At 36.3% G+C, this 15,492-nt stretch overlaps 1 protein-coding gene across 1 annotated transcript in view; it reads right to left on the bottom strand.

Moving 5' to 3' along the window:
* EYS (eyes shut homolog) overlaps positions 1-15,492 on the bottom strand; it is a 703,292-nt gene that overhangs the window by 629,018 nt on the left and 58,782 nt on the right. The window contains exon 6 of the mRNA XM_030944777.1: positions 10,540-10,699. Coding sequence (XP_030800637.1) covers positions 10,540-10,699 — 160 coding nt within the window. The remainder of the gene's footprint in view (positions 1-10,539; positions 10,700-15,492) is intronic.

The raw sequence follows: 15,492 nt of genomic DNA, 5'->3' as shown, positions 1-15,492 counted from the left end.
TTCCACTTCCTGAAACTTTACATTTATTTATTTATTTTCAAATACATTAAATCCACTTAGAGTAATATTTATTGGAACTATTAGATAGGTTTCCATGGATTCAGAATATTTCCTTATGTTCCCTTGGACCTCTGTAGAACTGTGCAGATAAATCTAGGTATAGCGATAAATCTTTGTGGTTTTCTAAGTAAACTAATTTCAGTGGATGAGAAAAGAATTTTAAAATAGCAGAAATAAAAAACTGATCTGACATTCACACAGGTAGGTGTTCAAAGTTCTGCCTGACAGCTGAACAATCAAGCTTAAACGACTTGGTTTTGACATTAGAAAAACCTCTTATATAGACTACTTAGCATAAATATTCAAATGAAGATTTATTTAAGATTAATATGTGTGGTTTTTCAGTCTTATTACAACACAATATAATTGTAAACTGATAAAAGAAATATTTTATCTACAGCTAAACATTAAAGAAAGGATCACATCGTTGTTCTCATTGGTGGAAGCATTTTTGCTACAGGTGGGTTGAGGAAACACCAAACTGGAAAATGCTCACCACCTATAGATGAAATCTAGCCAACTTGTTTAGACTAAATTATTAAATTTTATATTTCTAAAGTACATCATACTGAAATTGCTCATTCATTGATTATCACTACCATATCCCTGCATTTAATGAAAAAAAATTAAAAATGATACAGCCATCTGAAATGGCAGCTGGCATCAGAAGGAACATATTTATCTACAGTGGTATTTGAAAAATAATCTAAAAATATTTATTTTGTTGAAATTTGCAGATTTAATTAGATTTTTTCTATTATTTTACTACAAAAATTCCTTTGTATTTCATTTTAGGATGGTGTTTCACAAATTCCTGTGAAGAAGAGTTATTCTTCTGAGAGAAAAAAATTAAATAAGGTAAACCCAAGAACAATGCAATAATGATTTTGTAATGACACAGCTTTGCTAATTAACATACACAGGAGATAGTTTCCATTATCTCATGAAAAACAAGAATTTATTGGGGCTGGAGATACAACTCCAAGACTGGAACTCATCATGCACTAAGCCTGATTAGATTTTGATTAGGTGTAAGTGGTTAGGCATATTTACACCATATCGTGGGCCAATGTTCTAGTAAACTATTTCCTTTTTTGGGAAAGCAACATAACCTTTTCAACATAAAGACATACATGTCCAATAGGTAAAGCAGCCAAAGTAAAACACCTAGGTTCATTAGGTACTGTCCCAGCTTCACAGACTAAGGGGATACAAACTATAATAGGAACATTTTCCAGCTCAAGTAAACATTATTAAGCTCATTCTCAAAATTTACCAGCAATCATAATTTATTTACATGGAGCTGAATTTAAAGCTTTTTGAAAAGATCAAAAAGACTTCCACGGACCACAGTCAGCTTATGACTTAGTGCAGTTGTCTACTACTTCATGAACTATACACAGTCAAATGAAAAATATGCAGTTAAAATTTTACCTTTTCCTGGTTTAGAATGCAACTAATCATTTAAGGGCACTTAGGAATAGTTTTTTCTGAAAGTTCTTCTGCAACTGTTGGTTAAGCACAGTCTTTAGCTGAGTTGCTTTTTACAGAATGTCTTTAAATTTGTTTGAGATGTATTTTAATAACCTTGGCTCCTAAATGAACTCATTATTCTGGAACATGCAATTAGACTTTTGACCATTTAATAGATTATCTGTCCTTTCTCTCAGCTGCATTCAGGATTTAGATGGAAATCTGGTCATAAAGATTCATCTCTTGGCAAAGTCTTTTGCAGACCTTTCTTTCAAAGAGTCTCTTATTCTTTTGTGAAGGTTTTGTTTGTTTCTTTGTTTTGTTGTTGGTCAAAGTGCCCTTTATGTGTCTCATTAAAAATCTGGTTCATATAAAAAACTACAACAGGTTACTAGGAGATTATGCAAAACAATTTTCATGCCTGGAACACAGAATTTTCATCTAGCTTGATCCTTTTTCACTCACCGTAAGTGAAATATGAAATAACACAGAACAGTCATTCACAGAGACACTGCCTGAGCGAGGGCAGATTAGAGAAAGAGCATCCTACCTAGCCTGGATAAAAAAAGCACCATACTTGCAGGTTCCTCTGCTCTCTGTAAGACACTTGAACCTTGCTCTTAGGTTCCAGAGAGGAGGTGGAGCTTTTTAAGTCTTAGAAAATATTCCTTGGCAAATTTGGTCTAAATATTTAGATACAAGGATTCTGGATTGAGAATAAGATAATAGTTTATGAGCCTGGAGTAAAGATAAATATCAGTGCACTGAGGCAACAGTCCAAATTTGGATGGGTGACATAAAGATTAATTGTGGTATAATAGAATAGATTGGGTAGGAAGAGACCTTTAAAGATCATTTAGTCAAAGTCTCCTGCAATGAGCAGGGACATCTTTAATTCAGGTTGTTCCAACTTGTCCTTGAATACTTCCAGAGATGGGACATCTATCACATCTCTGGGCAACCTGGTCCAGTGTTTCACAACTCTCATTCTGAAAAATTCCTTCCTTATATGTAGTGTAAATGTATTGTCTTTCAATTTAAAGCCATTACCCCTTCTCATTGCTACAGACCCTTGTAAAATGCCCCTCTTCAGGTTTGTTTTGTTTTGTTTTTGGTAAGCTGCAGTATTGAAATGCCTCAATAAAGTGTTTAGAGATTCTTTTCTCCAAGCTGAACCACCCCAACCCTCTTAGCCTTTCCTCATAGGAGAATTGTTCCAGTCCTCTATACTGGCTCTGTGTCCTTCCTGCGCTGAGGACTATAGGACTGGATGCAGCACTCAGATGTAAATTCAATATTATTTCATGTTCTTATCTGAATTGTTCCGATCTGAAATGTAAATTAAACCTCCTATACAGAGTTTATACTAAATTGGTGGCAAATGCTGAGGAGAAAGGTATCATGAAAACAAATCTAAAGTCAAATATTTTGAAGGAACACATGCGTAAAGTGAGATGTCTCAGTAAATAGAAATGGAGGCAAGTATATGGCAGGAAAAGAAAACTTGAGCAATTCAGACAGTCCCAGAGTGAGAACAAAAGTATATAAGTTGTTGCTGAATGTAAGTTTCTGATGTGATGCAGGTTAAAAAACCCAAATAAACAAAACCAATAGAAAAGATAGCTCTTGAAGTGCCCAAGAAGTCTGTTTATTTGACAAGAGAAATATACATTATAAGAGACATCACTAACACAGCTGAAGTCATGCTTTAACGTTGTGGTGTGTTCATTTGGTCTGTTCTGTTATCCCCTACAAGTTATGTAAAATGGTTCTGCCCGGGTTCCCCCATCCCGCCACCTCAGTGTCAATCTCCTAACCCCTCCCCTGTTGCCCTGGTTTCTAAATGTATCTTTTGTTATACTCCTCCCCAGTTCCCTGCCAGTCACCCTCTAGCCACACACCTCCTTCTAGAAATCTCTCTCTGAGGCGTAGGATGATTGGTTCAGGGACTGGGGCCCCTCCCCAATGCTGTCTTCATTGGTTGTACCTTCATGTCAGTCATTAAGTTTCTGTAATCTTATTTGCCCGAGGTGGGGTTCCTCCTCTCTGCCCTCTTCCCTTTAAAACCTCATGTACCCCCTTCAGGGTTCTCTATTGGTCTGCTTTTCTGGGGTTTGTGTTGTTCCTCCTTTTGGACTAATAAATTGTGGGTTTCGCCACCATCAGAGAGTCACTCTTTTTTTCCTACCGGCTTGGTTGCCTTTCCTGATGTCTCGTCTGCCTGGAGATGTCTGCTGGCTGTAACGCCAGGGATCTCCAGCGGTACAGCTCCTTGCCATAGGAGCTCGAGAGTGGAGCTGTACCCCGAACGACTGCTGGCTGTGTGCTGGTTTCAGCTAGCCGGGATTCAGGGACACACGGCAGCACTTTTAAGTCTTTAACAAAGTGGTATTGTATATCATATTTCAACAGAATGGATTTGGGTTGGTTTTTTTTTTTTTTTTTTTTTTTTTTTTTTTTTTTTTTTTTTTTAATGGGAGCAACTGCTGAGCACAAAGGTCGAAATACAGCGTAAGAAAGTCTAGATTATTTAGTTCATAGATTAACATTATTCCAACTTAAGTGGAGATACAGTAGGCTATGCCAGCTAATGATGTTGTACATTGTGTCTGAGAAAAAGGAAGGAATATAGGATTTGCCTGGTTATCCATACTTTAAGGAGGATATTTGATATTCAAAGCTAAAAGATGTAAGTCTGAGGTCTTTTAAAGAACTAAAGTAGAGCTACAGAGATCAGCTTTGTAATGAAAACAGTCAGTAGATCTACACTATAGCATTATTCATATTTCCAATGCATTATATATTTTTAAACATGCTATAATTATATCTACACTGCCTGCCTTATCATGTTTTAAACCCATTAGTGTGATAGGTGATTTGTAATGCTGTTGACAGTTTTTGTACCTTGGCAAGATCTGAAATTGTGTACTTGGCTGAGTAAACCCAGGTTCAGCTGAGAAGCAGAAAATAATGTCTCTATGGTTATTATAGTAAATTAGCTTTTTTAAGCACTTCAGCTTGTTCAGAAGACTTTTTTACTGATTTTGCATAAAAGGCCTGCATCACTCATGTTTCCTATTGATGATGTGATGTTTTTTCAGGATGATATATAGCTATTTCAATGTTCACTATCTAAACAACTACCTCTCTGAATGTTTAGAGAAAGCTACAGTTTGCTTTGTCGCTAACAGCAGATTTATATATTTGGGAATATGAATTAATTATGCAGTGATGTTCTCAAAAAGAGACTTACAAACTATCCACAGAGGAAAAAAAACCAAAAAACCAGTCTTTTAATTTTTACTATGAATGAATAAAAAAGGAAAAATATAGACATCAATAGCTGTAAACCCAGAAAAGACAGACTAACTAAAGCAAATCAGCACAGTTCTAACTCCTTGACAGGCAAATCTTTGAGTTGTATGCCTTAGTAAAATGAGGCATTGGTAAGTTGGTAGGAACTGGGAAGCAGGAGAATAAAATGGTAGGCTGTGTAACATGCACCTGGACATGAGGTCAGAATTTCACAGGAATGCATTGTGAACAGGAAACACTCCTGCTATGTCCCTGAAACTTTGCTACTTTTAAAATATTCAGTCAGTTATGTAAATTTCTTCTTTAGTTTGAGTTCTGGGCTAATAGTCCCAGAAAGTCAAGTACAAGTCAGCTTGTACTTCTCTTAAAAAATACAAGGTTGATAGAGATGGGTGAAAGTCATTTTTGGAGTTCATGAGCAGATGTAGCTCTCTGAAAAATTCCATATGCCAAGTTTAAGGGTGTATTTTAAAGCATGCCTTTTAGTTGAGAACTTTACTAATTATATGCTTAGAAATCCAGACCTTGATACAGCCATGTTTCTTGAAAAAACAACAGCATCTTTTAAGTTAACCATAGCTATTCTTAATGAAGAAAAATTCCATTAAAATTTCTACTTACTCAAATGGGCAAAATACACTGTGCATAGCAAATTAAACCAGAAACTGAACTATTAGGAAATACGAACATACTCATAAATATCCGCCTGCACTGGGAGCATTTTGTTCCATTTTAAAAGCAGGCAGAACTTAAATACTGATATTACATTTCTCCTTGAATTTTCATGTAGAATGTTTTTATAGTCTTTTAGCTTTTCATGCAATTGCTGCATGCCAAAATATTAGAAGTATTTCCAGCACAAAGTTTCAATAGCTTTTGTATTTTGTGTGGAAATTAGGATCTGAGGAAAAAATGTTGACTTAAACTACTGTAGATCAGAGTCTGCTTGGAGTAATTACAAATATGCTACAACATCAGACATTAGCCCTTGTCCTCATTTATTGTCCAGGAGTTTATCTGCTTCATATTAAATATTATGCCAGTATGGATAATGTGTCCTTTTTATTTTTTTTTGTTGTTTACTTCTCTATCCTTTCATTGCAACTAGTACTGTCGAATGCCCTAGATGGACTGAAACTGTTGTGTTTTCATGTAATTCATCTTGCTGTCATCTTAGGTGAGAGTTCTTAGTACAGATCAGTGTCCTTATAACACACTTTCTGGTGAGGCATCACCTTGAGTCCTGGGTGCAGTTTTTGCTTTGGGCATCACAATATGAGATGGATACAAAGCTATTGGAGAGCATCCAAAGAAGGGCCACAATGAGGTGAAAGGGCTTAGAAGGGAAACCATATGAAAAGCAGCTGAGATCACTTGGTCTGTTCAGAAGAGACTGAGGAGAAACCTCCATGTGATTTGCAGCATCCTCATGTGGGGAAGAGAAGGGCAGGTAACAATTTCTTCTCTGTGGTGACCAGTGACAGGACTCACGTGAATGAAATTAAGTAGAGTTGAGGAAGGTTTAGGTTGAATATCAGGAGAAGGTTCTTCCCCCAAAGGGTGACTGTGCACTTAAACATGCTCCCCAGGGAACTGGTCACAGCACCAAGACTGACAGCACCCAAGAAGTATTTGTAAAATGTTCTCAGGCATGTGGTGTGATTTTGGTGTGGTCCTATGCAGAGCCAGGACTTGGGCATGGTGATTTTTGTGGGTCCCTTCCAATTCAGTACACGTTATCCTTCTGATGTATATAGTCAGTGTAACTTACGTTTTTTCTTGGACTTTTACTGGCTTTGGGAGAGACCTGCATTGTGAGCAAATTTGAAGGAACAGGCTAGCTAGAATCATTTTTCTTTCAACCTGACTAATGCTATATGGACACACCTCCTAAAAGGCATTTTAAAAAGCAGGTAAGATTTCTGGGCATCTGCTGAAGAGGATTAGAATGAGAAGTACTTTGGTTGTTCATATTGCTTTCTGTCAGTTACCTCTGAAAGTTCTTCTTTAATAAAAACCTGAGTATTCTGAAAAGCAACAAGCTGTTCCATTTTATTCACCTATGAATATAAGTATTCTGAGTGAATTCCTGTAGCACTCCTTAACAAGTGACTTCTTTTATTCAATTATTTCACTACATGGTCACTGATGTTTAGGATCTATGTGCCCTAACCATTTCTCTTTCAGAAGTGACAATCACAATAACATAAAAAGTGCAATGAACAAAGCTTAAAGTAGCAGTATCTGTTGCTGAGACAGATACTGGTGTGTAATTCCAGTATGCTCCTGTGATATAGGTACTTCCCATGATGCTTCAAAAATTCCTTTATTTGCTCACCTTTACTATAGGGATTAGAGCTATGGGAAAAAAAGTACTACTCTTTTTATCTATTTGAGTTTTGAGATGTAGGAGATTACCACTGTACTTTGACATGAAATAGAGATATTCTCCAAATATTCTAGAAATGGCTGAACTCTTGCCTGCTAGCAGCAAGTATGGAATGAATTCCTTATTTTGCTTCCCCTATGTGAACAGCTTCTGCTTGACCTAACGATTTCTCTTTATCTCAACTTTTCTTACTTTTGTGCTTCTGATTCTTTCCAACACCTCACTGGGGAAGAGTGAACAACAGATGTTCGATACTTAACTGCCCACCAGGGTTAAAATATGTCATCACTGTATCCTTGAGAACAAAAGGATTTAAAAAGGTGCATTTGACCAGAGAGAAGGATTAAAATAAATGTTGCCTTAACAAGGCTTCGAAAGACGTAGGAACTTTTATATCCCATAGCTCGTTCTCTGGGACATTAGATATTCTGGCACCAGAGATACCTTCTACAGAACACTGTTTCAAGTATCCTACACAGTTCAATAGGGCAATCTCCATCAAAGCATGTTTATATATATTTCCCATATACCTGTAGAAATTAGAAGATCTGTCTCAATAAAACAATGAAAGAGAAAAAAACAAATTGTGGATAAATCTATGAACAATCCCAAAAAGTGTTATAAAAAGTTTTAAGATAAGGAAGAAGTATGCAATTGAAGTAGTACTTTAAACTCTGGTTGGAGTGTTTTCTTGGGATTCAGTTTATTTTAGCAGTAGTAAGATTATTTTAATTAAAGGACTTTCATGTGAATGAGAATGAAGTGTCTAACATGCCAAATCAATTCCTGCCAATATGATTGCTCTACACACAAGGAAAGATAGCAATAAATTAGAGGAAGTTTATTCAAGGACAATTGGTCTACCGTGCAGGACCTGAGAAATTGCTGATATGGATCGTTTCAATGCCCTAAGACATATTACTTCCAAGCACTGTTACAGATTCAAAGGTTTTTATCCACTTTCAGAGAAAAGAAAAAATAAAATGAAAATAATAAATAATAGTAGAAGCAAATTGAAAACACCAAAATAATGACACCTATTCAACAAAAATAACTATATATTATAACCCTTTATTCTTTGAGCATTTAAACTTAACATTTACCTTCTGAATAAATGACTCAAATTTTTTTTTTGCATGTAAACAGAAGTAAAATCTACAGTTTAAAATTTCATGTGTATATATCAAATTTCTACAAGGTTTTGTTAAAGAGTATGGAACAAAATTGAAGTGGGTTTATTACTTTTTAAATCAAAGTTCTGCTTTTCACAGCTGAGAATGTTACACCATGTCATATTTTGTGTTGCCTAAGATGTTTGTCCCAAACATGATTTGAATGTTAATGCAAAAGCTGCAGCTGGAGTGTTTATAATTTAAAAACACAATTAAGAACCAATAGATGTGAAACTACAATAGCTTTTTTGGTTGCAGAGACTATTTAATTCAGTCAAGTACATGTACCAAAATTGCTACTACATTTCCCTTCCCTTTACAAATATATAAATGAAACAATAAATTAATTTTTTATGGATCAAGACTGAAGAAGTAACTGGCTATTAAAAAGCAGAAAAAGTGAAAAAAAATCTATTGCAATATATAGAACCCCTTACAATGAGAATTCACAAAAGTAGAATCTTGGCCTCATAGAAAGATATTCTTGAACAATAAAGTTGTTTCCACTTGAATTCAGCCATGACTCAGTATTTGGCAATGTTTAATTCTATTAATCACATATATTTATTGCCATTTATTGTAACCTGTTGAACTTTTGTTTCATGATCCTATTGTACACTAGAAACCTTAAATTATCTCAAAAGCTTTGAAGTATTGTAGTGAAACATTACTTTTGTTCACAAATTCATAATTATAGGCATCACATCAATTTTAAAAAGTCAAGCATAGATTGAAAAAATAAAACCCTAAAGGGAATAATGGAGAAGTGAAAAGAAAGGTTGATAAATAAACTCTGGGTTATTCAACTATTATTTCTTTTTTAATGGTAGTAGATTTAAAGTCTGTTTTCTCTGTGTATTGACAACAGTGTGGGAGATCAGGGACCAGCCTCAAGATATCGCGATGTTACGGGCAGACAGAACCCCTCCCCTTTTACCGTTACTTAGCCCCACGTGTTGTAACCCGTTAACCCCTGTTATAAATTACCCTGTCCAACGGTTAATAAACACCATTTACCGTCCTCCATATTGGTGTATGCGAGTACTTGGGCCGAGTGGCAAGAGGGTTGCCACCATGCCATTCCCAATCCAGGTTACCACGCCTCAAGCAGAGGCAACACCTCAGTTCTTTAGATTAAATTAATTTTCATTCTTTGGGTAATAAACATTGTTCCTATATTTCAAATTGTTATTTTTAAAGTTCTCTTAATATTTCTGACACTTATCTTTAAATTGATGTACATGTGGTTAATGTCTCTCTCCATAATATTACCTAAACCTGCAGTGAATCACATTTCAGTCTTCTCTTTCAATTCCCTCTCTAGACAAAGATTAGTGAAGGATTTAAGAATCCAACTTCAATGAACTTCTTTTTAAAGGATAAGGCTGGAGGAAAAAATCAGAAATTATTTTCTTTGCGACTTAAAAAAAACCCCACAACACCAGTGTGTTTAATATAAGCTACTTTTTTGGCTTCTTTTGTATCTAATTAAAAGAGAAACATTGCTGAAGAAATTGTGTCAATCACTAGCAAATATCTGACACAGTGGTTATAATCCCCTCTAAAAAACTGACTTACTGACAATACGGAGAACCTTGAAGACTAGGCTTTAGTTAAGTAAAATGAATCAGTTAATCCCACGCCAAATTAAATTTCATAAATCACTGGTGGTTCACTAAGGTATTTAAATAGAAGGTGGAATTCAGCTCTCAAAAGCTGAGTAAAGTTATCTGAGTAAATAAAGGCTGATAAAAACTAACAAACTTCCTGAATCCCATTTCTCTCATTAATTAGATATCCAGGAACTATAATTAGACATCAGACATGTAGCTCACATGCAAAACTTTTATATGTAGATATACACTTAGTCTCTTAAACTGAAGCTAAAACTCATTCTAAGAATATTATTACTGTAACCTTAATTGGAAGATTCAAAAGTAACATGTAAATTCCATTCAGATTTTATAAGCATCACAGCAGAGGGCAGAAAATGCAGAGAGGTGTGATTACTCTCCAAATACTTCTTTACTTCTTTATCTTTTTTTTTTTAATCCAGCATACATATACTTGAATATTTAAAAGGAAATGAAACTAGATTATTTGTATCTACATGATTTGTATATGCCTTACCTGTAAAATCACGAGGACACAAACACTGAAACAAAGGTTGTTCTCTTAGTTGACTCACATCAATGCAAGTTGCTCCATCAGAACAATTATTTGGGTAAATTAAACATGCATTTTCAGCGAATTGGCAAAATTCTCCTGTCCATCCAGGTGCACAGAGGCACTAGAAATAACAAACACACAAACAAACAAAAAAAAACAAACACAGAAAACCCAAAATTAAAATGCAAAGTGAAAGTTCGTAGAATTTTCTTTGGGTCTTGCATTTTACTACTGAGTAAAAGTGTGGTAGAATGCAGTGTGGTAGAACGCAGCTGAGACTATTCCTCATGCCTGTACTTGTGGATGAGAAAACTGTTAAGAGAGGCAAAAGTCATCTACCATGTCTGTTAAAAAACTGAGGGAAAAAAAGGATGCATGAGTTGGGGGAAATTGTGAGATAATTACTGGCTGTAAGGGATAAAAGAACTGAGTGTCCAAAAAGGATTTTAGAGGGATTGACATGAGGGAGAAATTGGGTAGTGAGTGATAACAAAGCTTGCAAGACAAATACTGTCACAGACCAGTAATCAGAAAACATACTACAGTGTTTCTGTTATACATGCACACTCTACCTGTTAAATGAAATAAACTAAAATTGCTTATTCAGAGGAAAGGGGGAGATCTGAAGCTTATATTAGCTTCTCAAAAGAGTCCTGTGAAACTCATACAAGTACTCTGATCAAATATAATTAAAATAGCTTGTCTTGAATCCCATTCCAAGGGCAATAAAAGAGTATAGCCAACAGTAGTGAGTATTTCAGAACACTGGAATGGTATACCAGATTCACAATATATAAACATTTTACATGAGTAAGTGTACATGTGGCCATCAAAGACAAATAGATGTGTTATAGTGACTCATACAAGCAAAAAGAAAGTTGCCAAAGAACAAGATTAGCTTAAGGCACAGGAAATAGGCAGAATATATGTCTGACTACAGAAAAAATATTACTGTAAAAAGCCCCAAGGCAAGTAGTACCTGGAGGAGACCATAATTTTTTGAAGGGTGGCAGAGTGCTTGGGGGGAGATAAAATATTGCAAACCATCAAATCTGTAGAAGAAGGATGGAGACAGAAGACAAGCTCAATTCAGTAATGACTTCTGTCATCAAAGAGCTCATGAGACAGATTACCTTGACCTTTGTTGTTAAGAACCAACAGGAACCACAGCTTTCAGCACATTCTTCAGAATCAACTCCACAGCATTGCATGATCACAGAGAATTTAGAATGTAAATGTTACAGAGTAACAGTACATAGGGGTACTGAAAATGCCTAGCAATCTTGAAAGCTACTAGCATTAAATATGCCATTTGTGAATGAATTCATTCAAGATTGTTTAAAGTTTAAAACAGGCCCTACCTCTCAGTCTTTTAAACATTCCCTTTACAGTGATCTCTGATTCCCCATCTGACATACATGCTTTGTAAAAATGAACGGTACTGAGGTGGTCAAGTGAAGGCTTTAAGGGAACTGCACTGATGGGAACTCCTTACAGCGAATCTCAGCATTCAATGATTGAAACAGCAGATAACTAAAGTAGATTGCCATCTCCAAAGGAGCATGATAGCCTATGGAATAAGTGTGACTTGCCTTGCAAGGCCTGGAAGAACAGAATGTTCTCCAGCAGCTGTATATTCCTTTGTATTTTCTGCATTTTTATTCCTGCATCTCTCTGTTGTGACAATGCCCATACACATCCCTGACATTACCTGTCTGTCTTCCCCTCAGTCTCCAGGAACACTTTTCACTATGTACTCTCCTTGATGTCATGTTTGATTAAATATGACATTACTAGGTGAAAGGTACTAAGAGGTAAAAACAAGATGGCATGTTTTAGGTAGCTGAGTCTATGGGTTTGTCTGTCTTTGTTAATGAGTTCACAAAGCTGATCCCAGGCAAACCTATAGAAACCTATAGAAACATGATTTATCCTCTATGTCAATATATTTTACATTCATAGGACTACAGAATTATTTAGGTTGAGAGAGGCCTTTGAAGGTCATAGAGTCCTACTCCTTGCTCAGAGCAGGTCAAACTTTAAATGCAAGTTGGTTGCTCAGGATCTTGTCTACTTGAGGTCTGAATATCTTCAAGGATGACAATTCCACAGCCTTTATGGGCAACTGGTTGCAGCACTTAAGTACACTCACGCTACAGTTATGAAAAATTTCTTCCTACTACCTAGCCATAATTTCCTTTGTTGCAGCTCTGCCAGTTGCCTCTCACACCAGTACTTCTGAGAAAAAAAATGGCTCCATCTTGTTTATGATCTCCTAATAAGGAGCTGAAGAAAAAAATTATGTCCCCATTCAGCTCTCTGTTTTCAAGGCTTAAGACAGAACCTTCAGCCTTTCCTCATATGCTGCAAAGTTTTCACAATGTTGATGGCTCTCTGTTGGATTTGTTACAATTTTGTCAGTCTTAATTTTTGTACATTGAAGTTCTACGCCTCAGAGAGTACTCCACAGGTAGCTTATCAAGTGCTGAGCAGAAGGGACTGATTATATAACTTGACCTGCTCTCTATGCTTTTACTAATGCAAGCCAGTATTAGATGAAGCTACCTACACTTTATCATTATTTGGTTATACTGGCCCACTCTCTTATCTTCCGTGGATGTATCTTGTCAAGCCCTTTGAACATTTAAGATACCCTCATTGCCTATCGTCCTGGTTTGGCATTTCTCTTCAACTAATGGTATTTCATTCCTCTAAATTTTGCCACCTGGCATGGGACTTGGGAAATTTAAAAGCACATATTGTAAGTGAAAACTAGAGCAAAGCCACTCAATGTCATCCACCTCAATCAGCAGTGGGCATTTCCCTTGATCTCATTTTTTCTGCCACTGTACCTACACAAATTTATAAGATAGTTTCTCCTTTATGAGTATTTTTCATGAGGACCCATTTGGAAATTCTCCTTGACTAGACTCGACCTTTTACCTCCCCAGTCACTAAACATCACTATTTATTGTATTTCCTTTCTTTACACATCTTAAGTCCATTCCGCAAGAAAGAATTTCAAATAAGTCCACTGAAGTCTAACCCTATTTCTAGTGGATAAACATTAACTTAAAAAAAATATCTTCTCAGACATGGAATTTTTACGGTAGCTGTGAAAACTACGTTTTCTTTTCCTCTAGAAAAGTGACTTTTCTGCACCTGCAGTGAAAGGTATTTCTGTCAAGACAGCATTCAGAACATGAATGGCTATTTCCAGACTATGCCTGAATCATTTTGAGGATAATTGAAGGACAAGTCTTAGGGATGCTTAAGCCAGCACTTTCCACAAACATTAAGCAATTTTTTTAAGCTTAATTGAAATCACCTCTATGGTATACTGGTACCATAACCTTTCTTTTTTTCCTCCACAGTTTTCAATTGCCTGGTAAGACAGCTTGCAAAATGATGTTCATGTGCTAGATTTCTTTGTCCCTTTTAAAGTACATGGAGAAAATTCCAACCCAACCCAAAATTTAGGCATTAAACTGGGTATGAGTGCTTTCAATTTTTGATTTAACTTACATCATTCTGTTATGTTGTTTATTCCTATGTTCAGATTTTCTTCTTTGCCCATCCCTCCCTGCTACTCCCCATTCCGCAAATATAATCTGAGTTATGTGTACATCCTTAGAAGTGTTTCTATTTTCAAATTTTTCTATAGGTAGTTTTGACATTAGGAACTGGAGTGACTGGTTTGTGACAAAAAGGCTTCAAGAACTCCAAATATGCTGTTAGGCTAAATGCTTAAAAATAAATATTTTTTTATTTTTCTGCACTGATGGAACTCTGAAAATTATGTAAATGAAGAAAAAAATCCTTATCTTAATTTAAAAAAATCTGCTTACATTTTTTGTATGTAAAGTTCATTCCTAACTGAAATTCTAGAAGTCACTCACACTGGAAAAAATAACTGCAAGAAATATATAGAAATTTAGCTCATAACCAACAAAAGTGTAGCTTAGTGGGGATTTATTTGGGGAGAATGTTTTACTTACTTCCTTACTTGAACTGATGGATTTTAAAACTTTACAATATTGATCATTAACCTAAAATACACCAGAGCACATAAGGGACTTTAAACTTTAAAACAGAAAATTAATTGGTGTTAACTTACTATATCTGTCAAATTTGCAGACGACACCAATCTGAGCATTGTAGGTGACACATCTGAAGCATGGGACATCATCCAGGGTCCTGAACAAGCTTGAGATGTGGGTCTATGAGAACTCACAACAAGTTCAACAAGGCCAAATGCAAGGTCCTGCACATTGGTTGGGGACACCCTGGTAAAAACACAGGCTGAGAGGAAAGGGATTGACAGCAGTTTAGTAGAGAGGGTTGGAGATGATGGTGGATGAAAAGCCAGACATGAACTAGCAATGTGTGCTTGCAGCCCAGAAAGCCAGCTGTGGCCTGGGCTGCATAAAAAGCAGCATGACCAGCTTGTCAAGGGAGGTGATTCTGTTCCTCTGCTATGCTTTGATGAGATCCCACTGGAGTGCTGCATCCAGCTCTGGGATCCTCGTTACAACAAAACCATTGACCTATAGGAGTGTGTCACCAGGTGGGCCACAGAGACCTGGAACAGCTTTCCTAAGAGGACAGGCTGAGAGAATTTGGGTTACGAAGCAAAAAAGATTCTGGGGAGATTTTCCTGTGACCTTTCATTAAGGAGGACTGTGGAGAGATGACTGGCTGTGAAATTAGAGGGAACTGAGAAGTTGTATCCACATCCCAACAGAAGATAGGTATGGAAATAATAGGGTAAAACACAATCGTTGCTCCCTGGGTGGAATGCAGTTGGCATGCTCAAAGCCTATTCCATGATAATTCCTAATTCACATGATCTGGAACTATAGGCACCTGCTAAGTGGGGTGGAATAGAGGGTGGAGCAGAGTGGAGACACCATA

The sequence above is a fragment of the Camarhynchus parvulus genome, chromosome 3, assembly GCF_901933205.1.
Source record: "Camarhynchus parvulus chromosome 3, STF_HiC, whole genome shotgun sequence".
Classification (NCBI taxonomy): Eukaryota; Metazoa; Chordata; class Aves; order Passeriformes; family Thraupidae; genus Camarhynchus; species Camarhynchus parvulus.
Note: the sequence above shows the minus strand (reverse complement) of the source record. Positions and strands in the feature narration are given on the sequence as shown.